This window comes from Cryptotermes secundus, unplaced genomic scaffold (assembly GCF_002891405.2).
Source record: "Cryptotermes secundus unplaced genomic scaffold, Csec_1.0 scaffold101, whole genome shotgun sequence".
NCBI classification, from domain to species: Eukaryota; Metazoa; Arthropoda; class Insecta; order Blattodea; family Kalotermitidae; genus Cryptotermes; species Cryptotermes secundus.
The window spans coordinates 742025-755133 of record NW_019720704.1 but is presented as its reverse complement, the minus strand read 5'-3'; the positions used below and the strand labels follow the sequence as shown (position 1 = coordinate 755133).

General features: G+C 40.4%; 1 protein-coding gene across 5 annotated transcripts in view; it reads right to left on the bottom strand.

Moving 5' to 3' along the window:
- LOC111870922 (vacuolar protein sorting-associated protein 13D) overlaps positions 1-13109 on the bottom strand; it is a 232195-nt gene that overhangs the window by 39540 nt on the left and 179546 nt on the right. For 4 of the 5 annotated variants that reach the window (XM_023863569.2, XM_023863598.2, XM_023863561.2 and 1 more), the window contains exons 57-60: positions 8969-9001; positions 3689-3867; positions 1736-1831; positions 949-1260 (exon numbers count right to left, since the gene is read on the bottom strand). In XM_023863569.2, coding sequence (XP_023719337.1) covers positions 949-1260; positions 1736-1831; positions 3689-3867; positions 8969-9001 — 620 coding nt within the window. The remainder of the gene's footprint in view (positions 1-948; positions 1261-1735; positions 1832-3688; positions 3868-8968; positions 9002-13109) is intronic. The other variant, XM_023863589.2, reaches the window with a different exon arrangement.

Below are 13109 nucleotides of genomic sequence, written 5' to 3'. Positions count from 1 at the left end.
ACCCCCAGCTAACACCACCTAGCAGCACAACTCGTAACTACAAAGCATGCGCGCGCAACAGGTCGGTTCCGGTTATTTTTGGGTCCCCCTTCGTATATTGGGCGAACAGGCCAAAATTGAACAAGATATAAGGAACACATAAGAAACATAAGGTTTAATAAAGAAGAATCAGCCTTTACAAATTATAAATCACTCCGTCCAATGTGACCTGTAAATCTTTTACTACATAATCAGCCTTTGCCTAACACATGTTAGACAAAGGTCACCAATATGGGCCTATGGAACAAATTACAGAAATGATCAAATACGCTACAAAGGGTAACATCATGGATATAAAATAAAATTACTATATTTATAAATTTTAACAACACAGGTAGGAACAGACAACACGGAACTCAAATAAAAATTGCAGTCAAATAAATAATAAGCAAGTACATACCCTTTTCTTAAAATACCCATAATATAATTGCAGATCCTTAACCAAGCATACAAAAAAAAAAACGGAAACAATGTTGCCCAAACATCAGTCGACGGCAAATATCATCCCAATCTCCCATTTTCACAGAAGAGGCATGGAGACACAAACCTTTGCAGTTCAAGATTTTAAGATTTTGAAGATGGTCACAACTGACCAAAACAGGTAAAGGCATTATATAAATATATACTGAGTCACACTGGACGGTGTTGTCAAATCATTTTGTAATACCTCCACATTATAAATTTAATTTTATGCCAGTTATGCTAAGGTATAAACCTTCACTGAAGCTTGGAATAATGTGCTTTTTCAGGAAAAGAAATAGGATAAGACAGTGTGAACTGGATTCATCTGGCTCATGACAGTGACATGCTCTTGTGGACATGGTAATAAACCTTCGAGTTCCATAAAATGTTAGGAATTTCAGAAGCAGTCTGTTGGCTGCTTTTCAGGAGAGGCAGTAGTCACAGTACCTTGTATGTTGCGACATTAGGATTAATGTTTGGGACCCTCTCGGCGGTGATCCTGAGCACTGGCAGAATACGTTGTGTCTCAGCATCCTTACTTCTTGCAGATGGTGGAGTAACATACATGACCACAGGGCACTGAGCCTCAAACAGCTGGTTATCACACTGGATGTCTTTCACGCGAAGGTTCAGTTTCTGCTGTGACCCTGTCGACACCAGTTCCATGTTGATCCCAGTCAGGTGAGCAAACAGAAGTTCTTCTGCAGGCTGAGAGGACACCAAACTTATGCCAAGTCCCCCAGGTAAATCCAGCTTCACCTGAAAACAAATAATTGAAATTCTATGTAATACCAGTAACAAGAAAACCAAAATACAGCATGATTACCATTATTAGAGCAAAACACCATAGTACAGAACTGCGAAAGTTATCAAAATCCATCTGGTGTGGGAACACAGCTGGACAGCACACTGAACTACAAGTAATACCATTAATTCAAATGCAAATTTAAAATTTTTGCACAATTATTCTATGCTGAAAGAAGAAAAAAAAATTCTGTCCACCCGTTTTTAATTCAAAGTGTCCTTCAGTCTATCAATGTAACTACAGATTTCAATTTCATACATTACCTTCATGTCAACATGTTCATACAAAACAAATTCTGTATATGGAAACAAACTCTGAGAGCCACGAACCAGAAGTTACAGGCTTCAAGCTTTCAGACATTCACTCAGCTTTAAACACTGGTACAGATGCAAGCAGTGGCAATAGCCAGGTATAAAGTTTAACACTGACCTGCAGTTCACGAGTATCAGATGGCAGACCTCTAGCAGCTGCTTCTGGCAACCGAGACATCAGAACAATGGTCTCATCCTTCACCAAGTATGTGTGCTGCAATGAGAAGAAACAGTATCTGAAGTTGAAAAGTAACAAAAACGTACAGTATTGTCACTTGTTAGAGTGACTCTTGATGGGGTTTCAGACTGGAGATTGGATTTATTGACCACTTACAGGTTGTAACTACAAAAGACTATGACACTATTGCTATTTCCATAGTTTACAAATCATTACATAACTTTCTAAGTCTTTCAGTCTGCTGTGCCTTCACCAGTTGTTCCCTCGTAATGGCTTCTAACACTGGGGAGTCAACTGCACCGAACAAGTCTTCTCTTCACAGGCTCCCTTACAACTGACTAACTTCCAAACTTGTTTTGGTTATATTGTTTTGGCATGAACCGTGTAGAAAACACTGTGCATTGTTGTACCCCAATTGTTTCTGTGGGAATGTGCCTGTTTGCAAAGGTGTTACCCAGAACAGATGCGTACAGTTGCTTTTGAGAAATCTGTTCCTTAAGAGTAGATGTTGTTTCGTTGTTTGTTTTGAGGTTGTTACCCAGCAATGGGTCTAACCACTACAATATTATAATTTTGCCTCTGGCTGTTAAGATCGGTCTCTCACCCTAAGGGCAGAACCTGATTGAGAATGCTTAACAAGTGAGTGCTGAGGAGAATGTTTGGAGCAAAGATCACAAATTACAAATGGCTGAGTTTCATGGTTTGTACTCATCCACAAATAATATTAAGCGACTAATTCAAAATGTGCTATACACAGCTAAGGCAGCTGGCAAGTAGAAAAGTTTGGGAATGAACAGGTGATGCCTGCCATTACTAATGGTTAGGGGTCTGTGAAGTTTCAAGTACCCTTGGCAGTATATGAACTGTTAAGAACTATTAAACAAGTAGTGCATCATTACTAAATTAGCATACAGAACTGCTGTAGCATGAATCAATGACACTGTGAACAAATCTACTAAAAGCTTGGCACGTAACCACTGAACAACAAAGATGGCCCCAGCTCTAATGCTTCTGGCATGTATACAGTTGAAGCCAGTTGGAGCCTTAGCCCTGCCTGGTAGACAGCAGTGTCTTCTCCTTGCCTCTGGGGTGCAAGGCAACTCGCCAGTAGCTACTATTCAAATCCTGGGTTGAGAACCATGTGGTCTCAGCAAGTGTATCCAGGGTGTCATCTACTTCTATTAGGAAGCAGTCCATCTCAGCAGTCCATACAAAACTGAAGGGTTCTGTTTCTACTGATGGGCATGATGAATGATGACCAAGGGGATGTCCAATTCCTCTATTATCTCTCAACCTTTCATGTCCTCCAGCATCCTATCTAACCCAGCCTGCTTGTCTAGTAGGAGCTCACAAGGGTGTGGGCAGATTCTATGGGGCTGCCCAAATCTGTAGCTCTTCAATGTGAAAATGTCCTGGATTTCAATCATTAAGCTTTCCAACTCTTGGGCTTCTCCTGCACCGAGGTTCTGTCTGGTGCTGGGTCCCACTGTTTGCAATCGTTCACTGAGCCATCCAGTTCCTAGTCTTGGGTTGGGAACATGTTGACTGGTGCTGCTTGTGCAACTGGCTGACTGGAAACCAAGGTGGTGCCTTCAGTCAATTCCTGGTCTCAGTCAATGTTATTTATGATTCTGACAGTAACCTCCTGTTGATCTTGAACCAGTGTCCTAGCTGTGTACAGTCATTCTTGGTAAGAAGTCTTCAAGCTGGTTTCCACTGTGCAGTTTGCCATCTCCAGGGGGCCTTCCAGCCATACAGTCACTACTGTTTCTTTGAATTTGTTCTGGGTAGTTCTTATGTCAATTATTCTCACACACACACACACATATACATACACAATGATAACATATGACCACTCACATGAGCATGACACACAGAGGGTGGCAAAATTACCTTCTCTTTAATGTCAGAAATATGAAGAACTGAAGTTGGGCCATCTGTCATTATCTTCACAGCCAGGAAGCCGGATCCAGGTCTCAGTCTGTGTCTGCCTACAGCCTGTTCCAGTGGAACGCCTGTGTGTGTCAGCTGGTGGCACACAGGCTGAGGTGGGCCCAGCACTGCCTCACTCCCTGCAGGAACAGCAGCAGCATGTACATTTCTGTTCCTCTCAGAGCAATGAAACAACAAATCCATACAACACTGGAAGGATTTGGCACATGTGATGCTCATAAGAAGATTTCAATTGCAAAAATTTGTCAAGAATTGAAAATCAGTTTTATTATACAAAGGAACTTATAAAACAGAATTTCAAAAATATTTTATCAGTTCATAAATACACTTCATTATCACATCACATTCAATTCTATGCATACATAGAGCAAAGCCATGCTGTCCCAATGGCACTGCTGAGTACAGAAAGATTTGGTGCAAACTGTTTTTAACTAATTCCATGAAGCAGAGTCCTTCTTGAGAAGCTTAGTTACTTACCTCCTTAAGAATATGTGCTTTTCATGGAACTTGAAAATTCATTAATGTATTTACAAAACCAGTCCATTCTCCCCATCTTAAGCCCAATTAAATCAATCCACAGCTCCACCATACTGTTTTAATATACATTCTGATATTATCCTCCTGTCTATCCCAAGGTCTTTCCTTTACATTTCCCAGCCAACGTGTAGGTATCTCGGACCTCTCCTATGCATGCAACATGCCCACCACGTCAAATGTGATCATCCATGGCGAAAAGAAATATTCTCTCATACAATAGATAACCAAACAGATCATCTAGTGTGTCAGTAATCTGGCACATCCTGCTCATGCATGTTTCACACATCCCATATTCAAAACTTCTCCCAACTCATGTCAACAGTAAATTAAGGGTACAGCTGTGAAACACCATTCCACAGAAGTGTATATGGGGAAATCAGATAAAACTCTACATGTTCTTAAGCTCAGCACTAAAGGAAGGTGATTGTCAGCTTCAGGTTCTGGCTACATTCACCCACAGGGAAGGTCAGGCCTGTCATACCCACTGGAAAAGGGGCTAGGCTGGACATGATAGCAAAGGGAATACCCATAACAAAACTACTTTCACCAACTGCCACATATTTTATTATACAAAAGAGAGTCAGTAAACAGGTCACAAATGGATATGAAATGTAAAACATGTGATATTTGAACCTGGAAAAAAACATTTATTTCTCGATATATACTCCACCAACACTGATACACTTGTCAAATCGCTTTACCATTGGATTGAAACCTGCAGCATAGAAGTCCTTTGACTGTTGTCTCAGCCACTTCCACATCTCTGTTTCAATCTCTTCATCGTCAGCAAAATTTCTGCCACCAAGGTGGCTTTTAGTAGACCAAACTGATGGAAGTCACTAGGGGCTGTACAGTGGATGTTCAAGAAGATCCCACTGCAGTTCTTGAATTCTATCCTGGGATGCTTGGGATACATGGGGTATGGCATTGTTATGATGAAGCAGTACCCTCTTGCCAGCTGGCCTGGATGTTTCCTGCTACTTGCATCCAGAAGCTTTAACAGAACTTCACAGTATGATGCAAAATTCACATTTTTGCCATACTTCTGAAAATGGGCTAGCAGTACTCCCTGAGAATCCCAAAACATGGTAAGCATAACCTTCCCAGTTGATGACATAGCTCTCTTTCTGGGTGAAGGTGAACTGCGATGTTCCCACCGAACTGAAGTATGCTTTGATTTGGGTTGGTAAAAATGCACCCATGAGTCATCCCCAGTACCAATCCTGTTAAGCATATCTTCTCCATCTACATACCATAAGAGATGTTGCCATGACAGACTCATTCAGTTAATTTTTTCTTAAGCCTTCAGTTCTCTGGGTACCCACTGTATGCACACTTTCTGAAACTTCAGATGATCATGCATTATGCTGCGTGCAAAACCATGGGAACACCCTAATGCAGTTGCTGCACTGCCTATTGTTATCCTCCTGTCAGCTTAAATCAACTCTTTCACCCCCTGCAGTGGCTTCTGTCACAATCTGAACATGGTAATCTGGTCAGGCATTGTCTGCAATTTTTGAACGTCCTTCTGAGAATTTCTTGATCTAGTCGTGAATCACTTTATGTGGTGAACACTTCCCACCGTAAATAAGAAAATTTCATTCAATCATTCATTCATTCTTTATTTTTCCATATATATCCATACAGGTTAACAAACCAGGATGTGGAAATAGTCCGTTTGAATACATTTCATTTAATAGACATACTTAAAAAATAACCTACTATAAAACTTGTATTTACACCATTTCATATAATATACCCATATTAACTAAATCAAATACAGTCAAAAATTACACACCTATGACCCATTATGTTTATAATATCAGCATCATATTTCTTTATGAATATCCTCTGTATCAAGCCCTTTTACCCACAAAATACTGTCACGTGTTTCCTAGGTAATGCAACAAGAAATGATAGGTCTCAGATTAGACGGATATGTTTATTGGACTATTATTTGGTTACACTTACAATTGCAACCACTCGCACTTATAACACCTTCAGACATTTCCTCTTCAACGTTCTGCTCTTGCACAGCTAATCTCAGTGAAGTGTCTTGGCTCTTCTTTTATCCCTTGTCTGATATGAACTGACTTCTGCTCTAGTCGAAGCTGGACTGACTCGGTCCTCTGAATTGTTCTTCGCTTATATCCTATGCTCGGACAGGATAGAGGCTACCTAGTCAAAAGGTTCAGTTTCACTGCTGTCATGCAAATGACTCTCTTGTTGCTACAGGAATACATGTTTACCTAACCAGCGCTGTTGTAATGCAACTGCCTCAAACAATTCGTTACTTAGGCCCTGCTAGACTCTTTGTAACTGTGGAAGCCCCACTGTTAGGCTTTCGTCTCCGGGTCAAAGCGTGTGATGTTTAAGTGATTCCCTAGGCAACGGGCTGCTTATATTTTGTTGCCTAGGAATTGCTAGCCGTTGACTAGCAATGGACGCCTTATAGTCCGGCCTTCCTGGCGGCATGTCACAATATGTACAAGTACAACAGAATGCTGTTCTTTCGTAGTATACTCCTCAAGCATGGTCTCCATTTTGACTACTGAGACCAGCCTCTGCACTTGCGCATGCACATCTGCTACCTAGTGATACATATAGAAAACATAATACATCCATTACAGCTGTTTTACTTCCATTTGTGACCTATTTACTGACTTTCCCTCATGCATTATTTGTATTGTGTCTTTCTCTTTTTGTTCTATCTAGTTTCTGTACTTCTGCCCAATGACCTTCAGGCTCAGTCCATAACTCTTATCATGTATCTCATGCACACAACATCTCTGCAGAACTATGAAATATATCTCTGAATCTGTCTCCAGCCAAACAATTTCAATATAATAATGGAGTACTCCACCTCTAATTGAACTGCTATGAAGTTTCAAGTACCTGGCGTCTATCTCTGTGCAAGTGCTTCACATCAGTGAATGCAAAATACAGTAATGGCTAGCCTAATTAATGGGCTATGTCTGTAATTCATATGGTACATGAACATATACCAGCAACTTAAGAATCTATATTATGGCACCCTTGATGCTGGAAGCAGAGCAAGATGAGTTCTGCTTACAAATAACACAGTGTGTAATCTAAGGAGACTCTGTCCTCCTCCTTGGCTGAGCAGAATCTTGAAGAGTATGCAACATTTTGGCAAACACAGAAGCAGCCATCTGTAGGGCTGGTTTCAGAAACAGTGGAAGATGTAAGTCAGGACTGGTGCACTATCCATCAGGGAGCAACCATGAGGGTGAAGAAAACAGGCACTGGCAAGAGTTTTCCAGAGACAAGGTGGTCATGAAGCGAGGCATGACTCCATGTTGTGGACAGATGATGAAGATATAAATGAGAGACATTTCTGTGGCCACGTTTTTCTCAGTCTGCATCCACCTTCACAGCAGAACCCATAAATACATACAGAAAAGCCCAACACCAGGATAACATTTCCAATCATGTGGTTGCAAAAACACCTTTCATCACATCTTCATCACTACACCATGTAGCAGCTGAAGACACAAAGTTGCAAAGAACTCTTTTTATTGCCTTTCTTCATGAACACTTTGCCTCCAGAGATCTCTCAGTCAGCTCTTTTCCTTAGGCTCATGGGCACCTCCTGCTGGGTAGCACACCACTCCTTGGTGCCATAAAATCACACCTTTGCCCCCCCCCCCATTAACTGTCCATTGCCAGATATATGCCAGAGCTCCTGAAATGCCCCCATAGACACCAATCCTGAACATGGGAAATGCAGTGTTTGCCAGAATAATGTAATAAATTATACTGATGAGAGAAAACAAAACCACTGAACAATTCTTCTGAAAATCCTGCCGATTTCACTTCATTATTCGCGCATGTCACAGGCACTGACAGAGATAGGCAATATAATCGTATATGGCAGAACTGATGTTTAAGTATTGGTGTATGTGTGTATATTCCATCTGAAATTGGAAAAGTGATATGCTGTCTTCTTAAACTGTTCATTGCCAGATATATGCAAGGGCTCCTGGAATGTCCCTACGGACACTAATCCTGAATATGAGAAATGAAATGTTTGCCAAAATACTGCAGAACCTTCAGCTTTCTAAGCTGCTTATTCCTGAAAGCCAAAGCCATACATTTATCCTGCTGTTTGATAAGTCAGTTTAGCAACATGAATAAGTCAAAAAGAACGTGTGCTGATTACCAGAAGGAACGTTGGCANACGTCGGTTAACACCACATATACACGGTGCCAAATCCCAGAAGACTGCTTTCTTCATAGTCACTGCTGTGAAAGCCTCAAATCTTACATATTCATTGCATGTACTCAATATCGCAAATTTCCTCCTTTTTCTATCTCATGTAAAGTCTGTTTAAAATGCTATCACTAGTTCAGACCATACGTGCTGAATGATATGATTAGTGATCCATAAATTGTCTGGAGGGATTGAGGAAATCCACAGAAATCTTAGTCAGGATAGCCAGTCTCTGGGACCTCCAAACTATGGAAGAGCAGTGGTTTCTGTGCAAGCAGTATTACTGGACATGGGCAGTAAGTGCAATGTCTCTCGACTGTCTTGACCCTGTAATGTCTGCTTATGCCAGTGTTCAGATACTCTCAGGGAGGATAGAAGCAACTGGTAACCAAAATGGCCACCCAAATGTAGCAAACATTTTTCTATCTATAAAAGAGAATGATACGTACACAACTGCCATGAGGCCCCAGAGGTGGCAGACCCTGGAAAATAGCAACATTGTATAACTCATAACAAAATTAACACTAACACCAAAATACTTCAATACACAGCTGCTAATATTTAACGTGAACACTCATACTGTGGCCTTCTGGATTATGACACCAGAACAAAACGCTGCCTCTGTCTTCAGGGTGAAAGTTCCTTCCACCTTGAAGATGAAGGCTGTTGATAATAATATATCAGACTACATAACCAAGGACACCACAAGATGAATACTCTTGTTAGTATTGTTAACAAAGACATGTAATTTGTTCCACTATACAGAAGAGTAAGCACTGGATGCACTTGCAAGTGTGATATACAAACAGAGGAACACATGAGATAAAAACTTTCATTAGAAATTAGAAGTCTTCCAACCTCCAACCATACATAACCATTCTGAAATCTCATTTGCTGTAATATACAGCCAATACAGGATCACTAAATAACACCAAACAATTTGACCAGTGTATTTCAATTGTGTATACACAGTCAACACAACACTGTCAGTGTTCCAGTTCAGTGCTCTACACACCACCTTCACACACAGAACAAACTCACTAAATAACACCAAACAATTTGACCAGTGTATTTCAATTGTGTATACACAGTCAACACAACACTGTCAGTGTTCCAGTTCAGTGCTCTACACACCACCTTCACACACAGAACAAACTCCAAACACAAGCTCTGAAGGGCTGCCAACTTAAGAAAGATTATATGCTTGTACTCTTTCAGGAAACTCTTCTGTCACCATCTTCCGGTTAAAAGAAGGAACACTATTAGGGATTACCTGCATTTACGGCTAATTTAACGACACTCCCAGTACTTAATGTCATATAGTGTCAAATGGAAGAAAGCCTTGTGAATAATAACTTCAGAAGGATGTGGAAGGAAGTGGTTGTGGGTCCAGCTGAGGTACTGTAACACAATGAGAGGAAGGCACTGAGGAAAACCACAGAAGCCGCAGTCAGGACAGTCAGTGTTCCAGTCAGAATGACTTCACCTGAAATTTCTGGAATACACGTCAGAAGCATTACTGCATCAACCGAATTGGGCAATAATGTGTCTAATGGGCTCCACAGAGAACATACTCCTTCCCATATCTGAGCCAGCTTCCAAAATGCTCTGATAACGAATATGTCCCATTCTAAGATATACTGTGGTGTACAGACCTGTTGCTAAGCAGTGACTCTGTAAAAAGCAGCCATTGCTATGCAACTGGAAAATAAACAACGATATATCAGACTGTTTCTGAGCAACAGCTCAGTAAGCATGTTCCCAAGGAAATGAGATAGACACAACAACACAGTTACAATGGATATGTGGGTGTTTTCTATGTGGTCAATGCTACAGAGTTATTCTAGTCCTGGACTGTCAAGCAAGCAGTTAATTGAGAGTTGGGCTCTTCAAGGTAGGCTGAGAAGATGGTGCTATGAGTGCAGTTGGCAGTTGGGCTGCGAACAGAAGACTTTATATGTGCTGTAGTACAGTGATATTTGAAATGTGTAATTCACTGAGACTATTATGGTTCCTGTGTGAAAATCCATTGCCACGAAAGAGATAGTGGAGTCTGTAACAGACTGAGGGAACTACAATAGTATGTGTAACAGTGAACTGTATAGTGTAGAAATAATAACAGTGTTATAGTTGGTTGTGGTACGACCTGTAAGTGGTCAATAAATCCAATAAACCAAAAACTCATATAAAGTCACAACACACATATACACGTGACAATATGTTAGAGTGCTTACAGATATTTTTCATCTCAGCATGTTCTTCCTGATATTGAGTGGCACAGAACTAATTTATATTTTAAAAAATGGTAAAAAAAGAATGCCTCTGTGAAACTTGTATAAGTTATATATAATATACCTGTGTATATATAAAAAAGATATGTTCAGTTGAGTTGATCTGTTACAGTGAAAAATATTTTCCATTTTATAAGTTAAAAACAGGCATTTTCATTTATCACACATCATAATCTTGTTGGAAATGATGCTGAAAAGACCCCTGCTTTTCTTGGATAACATCCTGAAATTATCTTCCCCAGTGGTCAATGGCTAATTAGTAATGACAATGGAGTTAAGAGTAGGAAGTGGCTGTAGTCTAGGGGTAATGTTCCCACCTCATGACTCAAGGTACGTGGGTTCAAACCCGGTGGAGGTCGTGGAATTTTTAAGGGCAGAAAAATTCACGGAACAAATCCTCCGGGAGGGACTTTAAGCCGTGGGTCCCGTGTCATAGATTTACGGCACATAAAAGATCCTCATGTCTCTAGGAGACCTCTGAGCAAAATTAGGCAAAATGTTTCCCGCCCAAGTAGTTTCCAATGCCTCCGGTAGACGGGGAAGTTATCGGGTACCAATGCCAGTAGAGGGCTGACCTCGCTGGCAGAAAGGGGAGATAGTGGGCACCAGTATCGGTAGGATATGGCGACCATAGAAATTAAAGGGGGGCGTAAAATAGACAATTAGTCGCGGTGCATGGGGAAACCCACCCCCTCTATACTGAATAACTGAACAGAGTAGGAAGCTTTGCCACATCAAAAAATCTTACTGTCAAAAGTACAATGTTCACGCATCGTAACATCCATAAATTTACTTGGACATCTCCTGATGGGAAGATACACAATCAGATCGACCATATTCTGATAGATAGGAGACTGCATTCAAGTATAGTTGATGTTCGATCATTCAGGGCAGCAGATTGTGATACTGGTGGTGGCAAAGGTTAGGGAAAGACTGGCAGTGAGCAAACAAACAACACACAGAGTTCATACAGAGTAGTTCAATCTCAAGAAATTAAATGAGGCAGAGGGTAAAGAGCAGTATCGTGTTGAAATCTCAAATAGGTTTGTGGATTTGGAAAACTTGGACACTGAGGTGGATGTTAATAAAACTTGGGAAACTATTAGAGAGAATATCAAAATTTCTGCCAAGGAAAGTCTAGGTTATTATGAACTGAAGTAACATAAGCCATGGTTCGATGAAGGATGCTCAAAATTACTAGACCGCAGAAAACAAACCAAACTGCAATGGTTACAGAATCCAAGTGAAATAAACAGGAATAATCTGAACAATATAAGACATGAAACCAGCAGGCATTTCAGGAATAAATAGAAGGAATATCTGAGAGACAAAATTGATGAGCTTGCAATGAACAGTAATAACAAGAACATCAGAGACCTGTACAGAGGAATAAATGACTTTAAGAGGGGTTACCAACCTAGAAGTAACTTAGTGAAGGATGAGAATGGTGATCTGCTTACAGATTATCACAACATTTTGAATAGATTGAACTACTTCTCTCAGTTATTGAATGTACATAGGATCAGTGATGTTAGGCAGATAGAAATACACACAGCTGAACTGTTAATACCTCATCCCAGCCCTTCTGAGGTTGAAATTGCTATTGCAAAATTGAAAAGGTATAAAACGCCAGGTAGTGATCAAATTCCAGCAGAACTTGTCCTAGCAGGATGTGAAATATTACATTCTAAGATCCATAAGCTAATTACTTCTATTTGTCATAAAGAAAAATTGTCTGATCAGAGGGAGGAACCTATTATTGTACCAGTTCACAAGAAGGGTGATAAAACTGACTGTAGTAATTATCGGGGGATATCACTGCTTTCAACTTCATACAAAATTTTATCCAATATTTTTCTCTCAAGGTTAAGTCCATACACAGATGAAATTATTGGGGATCATCAGTGTAGGTTTCGATGTAACAGATCAACTACAGATCAGATCTCTTGTATTCGTCACATATTGGGAGGGGGGGGGGAAATGGGAGCACAATGAGACAGTACGTCAGTTATGCATAGACTTCAAGAAAGCCTATGATTCAGTTAGGAGGGAAGTATTGTATAGTATTCTGATAGAGTTTGCGATACCCATGAAACTAATTCAGCTGATTAAAATGTGTTTAAACAAAATGTATAGTAAAGTCTGTATAGGTATACATTTGTCTGATAAATTTCCTATCCAGAATGGTCTAAGACAAGGAGATGCTTTATCGCCACTCCTTTTCAACTTTGCTTTAGAACATGCCATTAGGAAGGTCCAGGAAAACCAGGCAGGACTGAAATTAAATGGGACACATCAG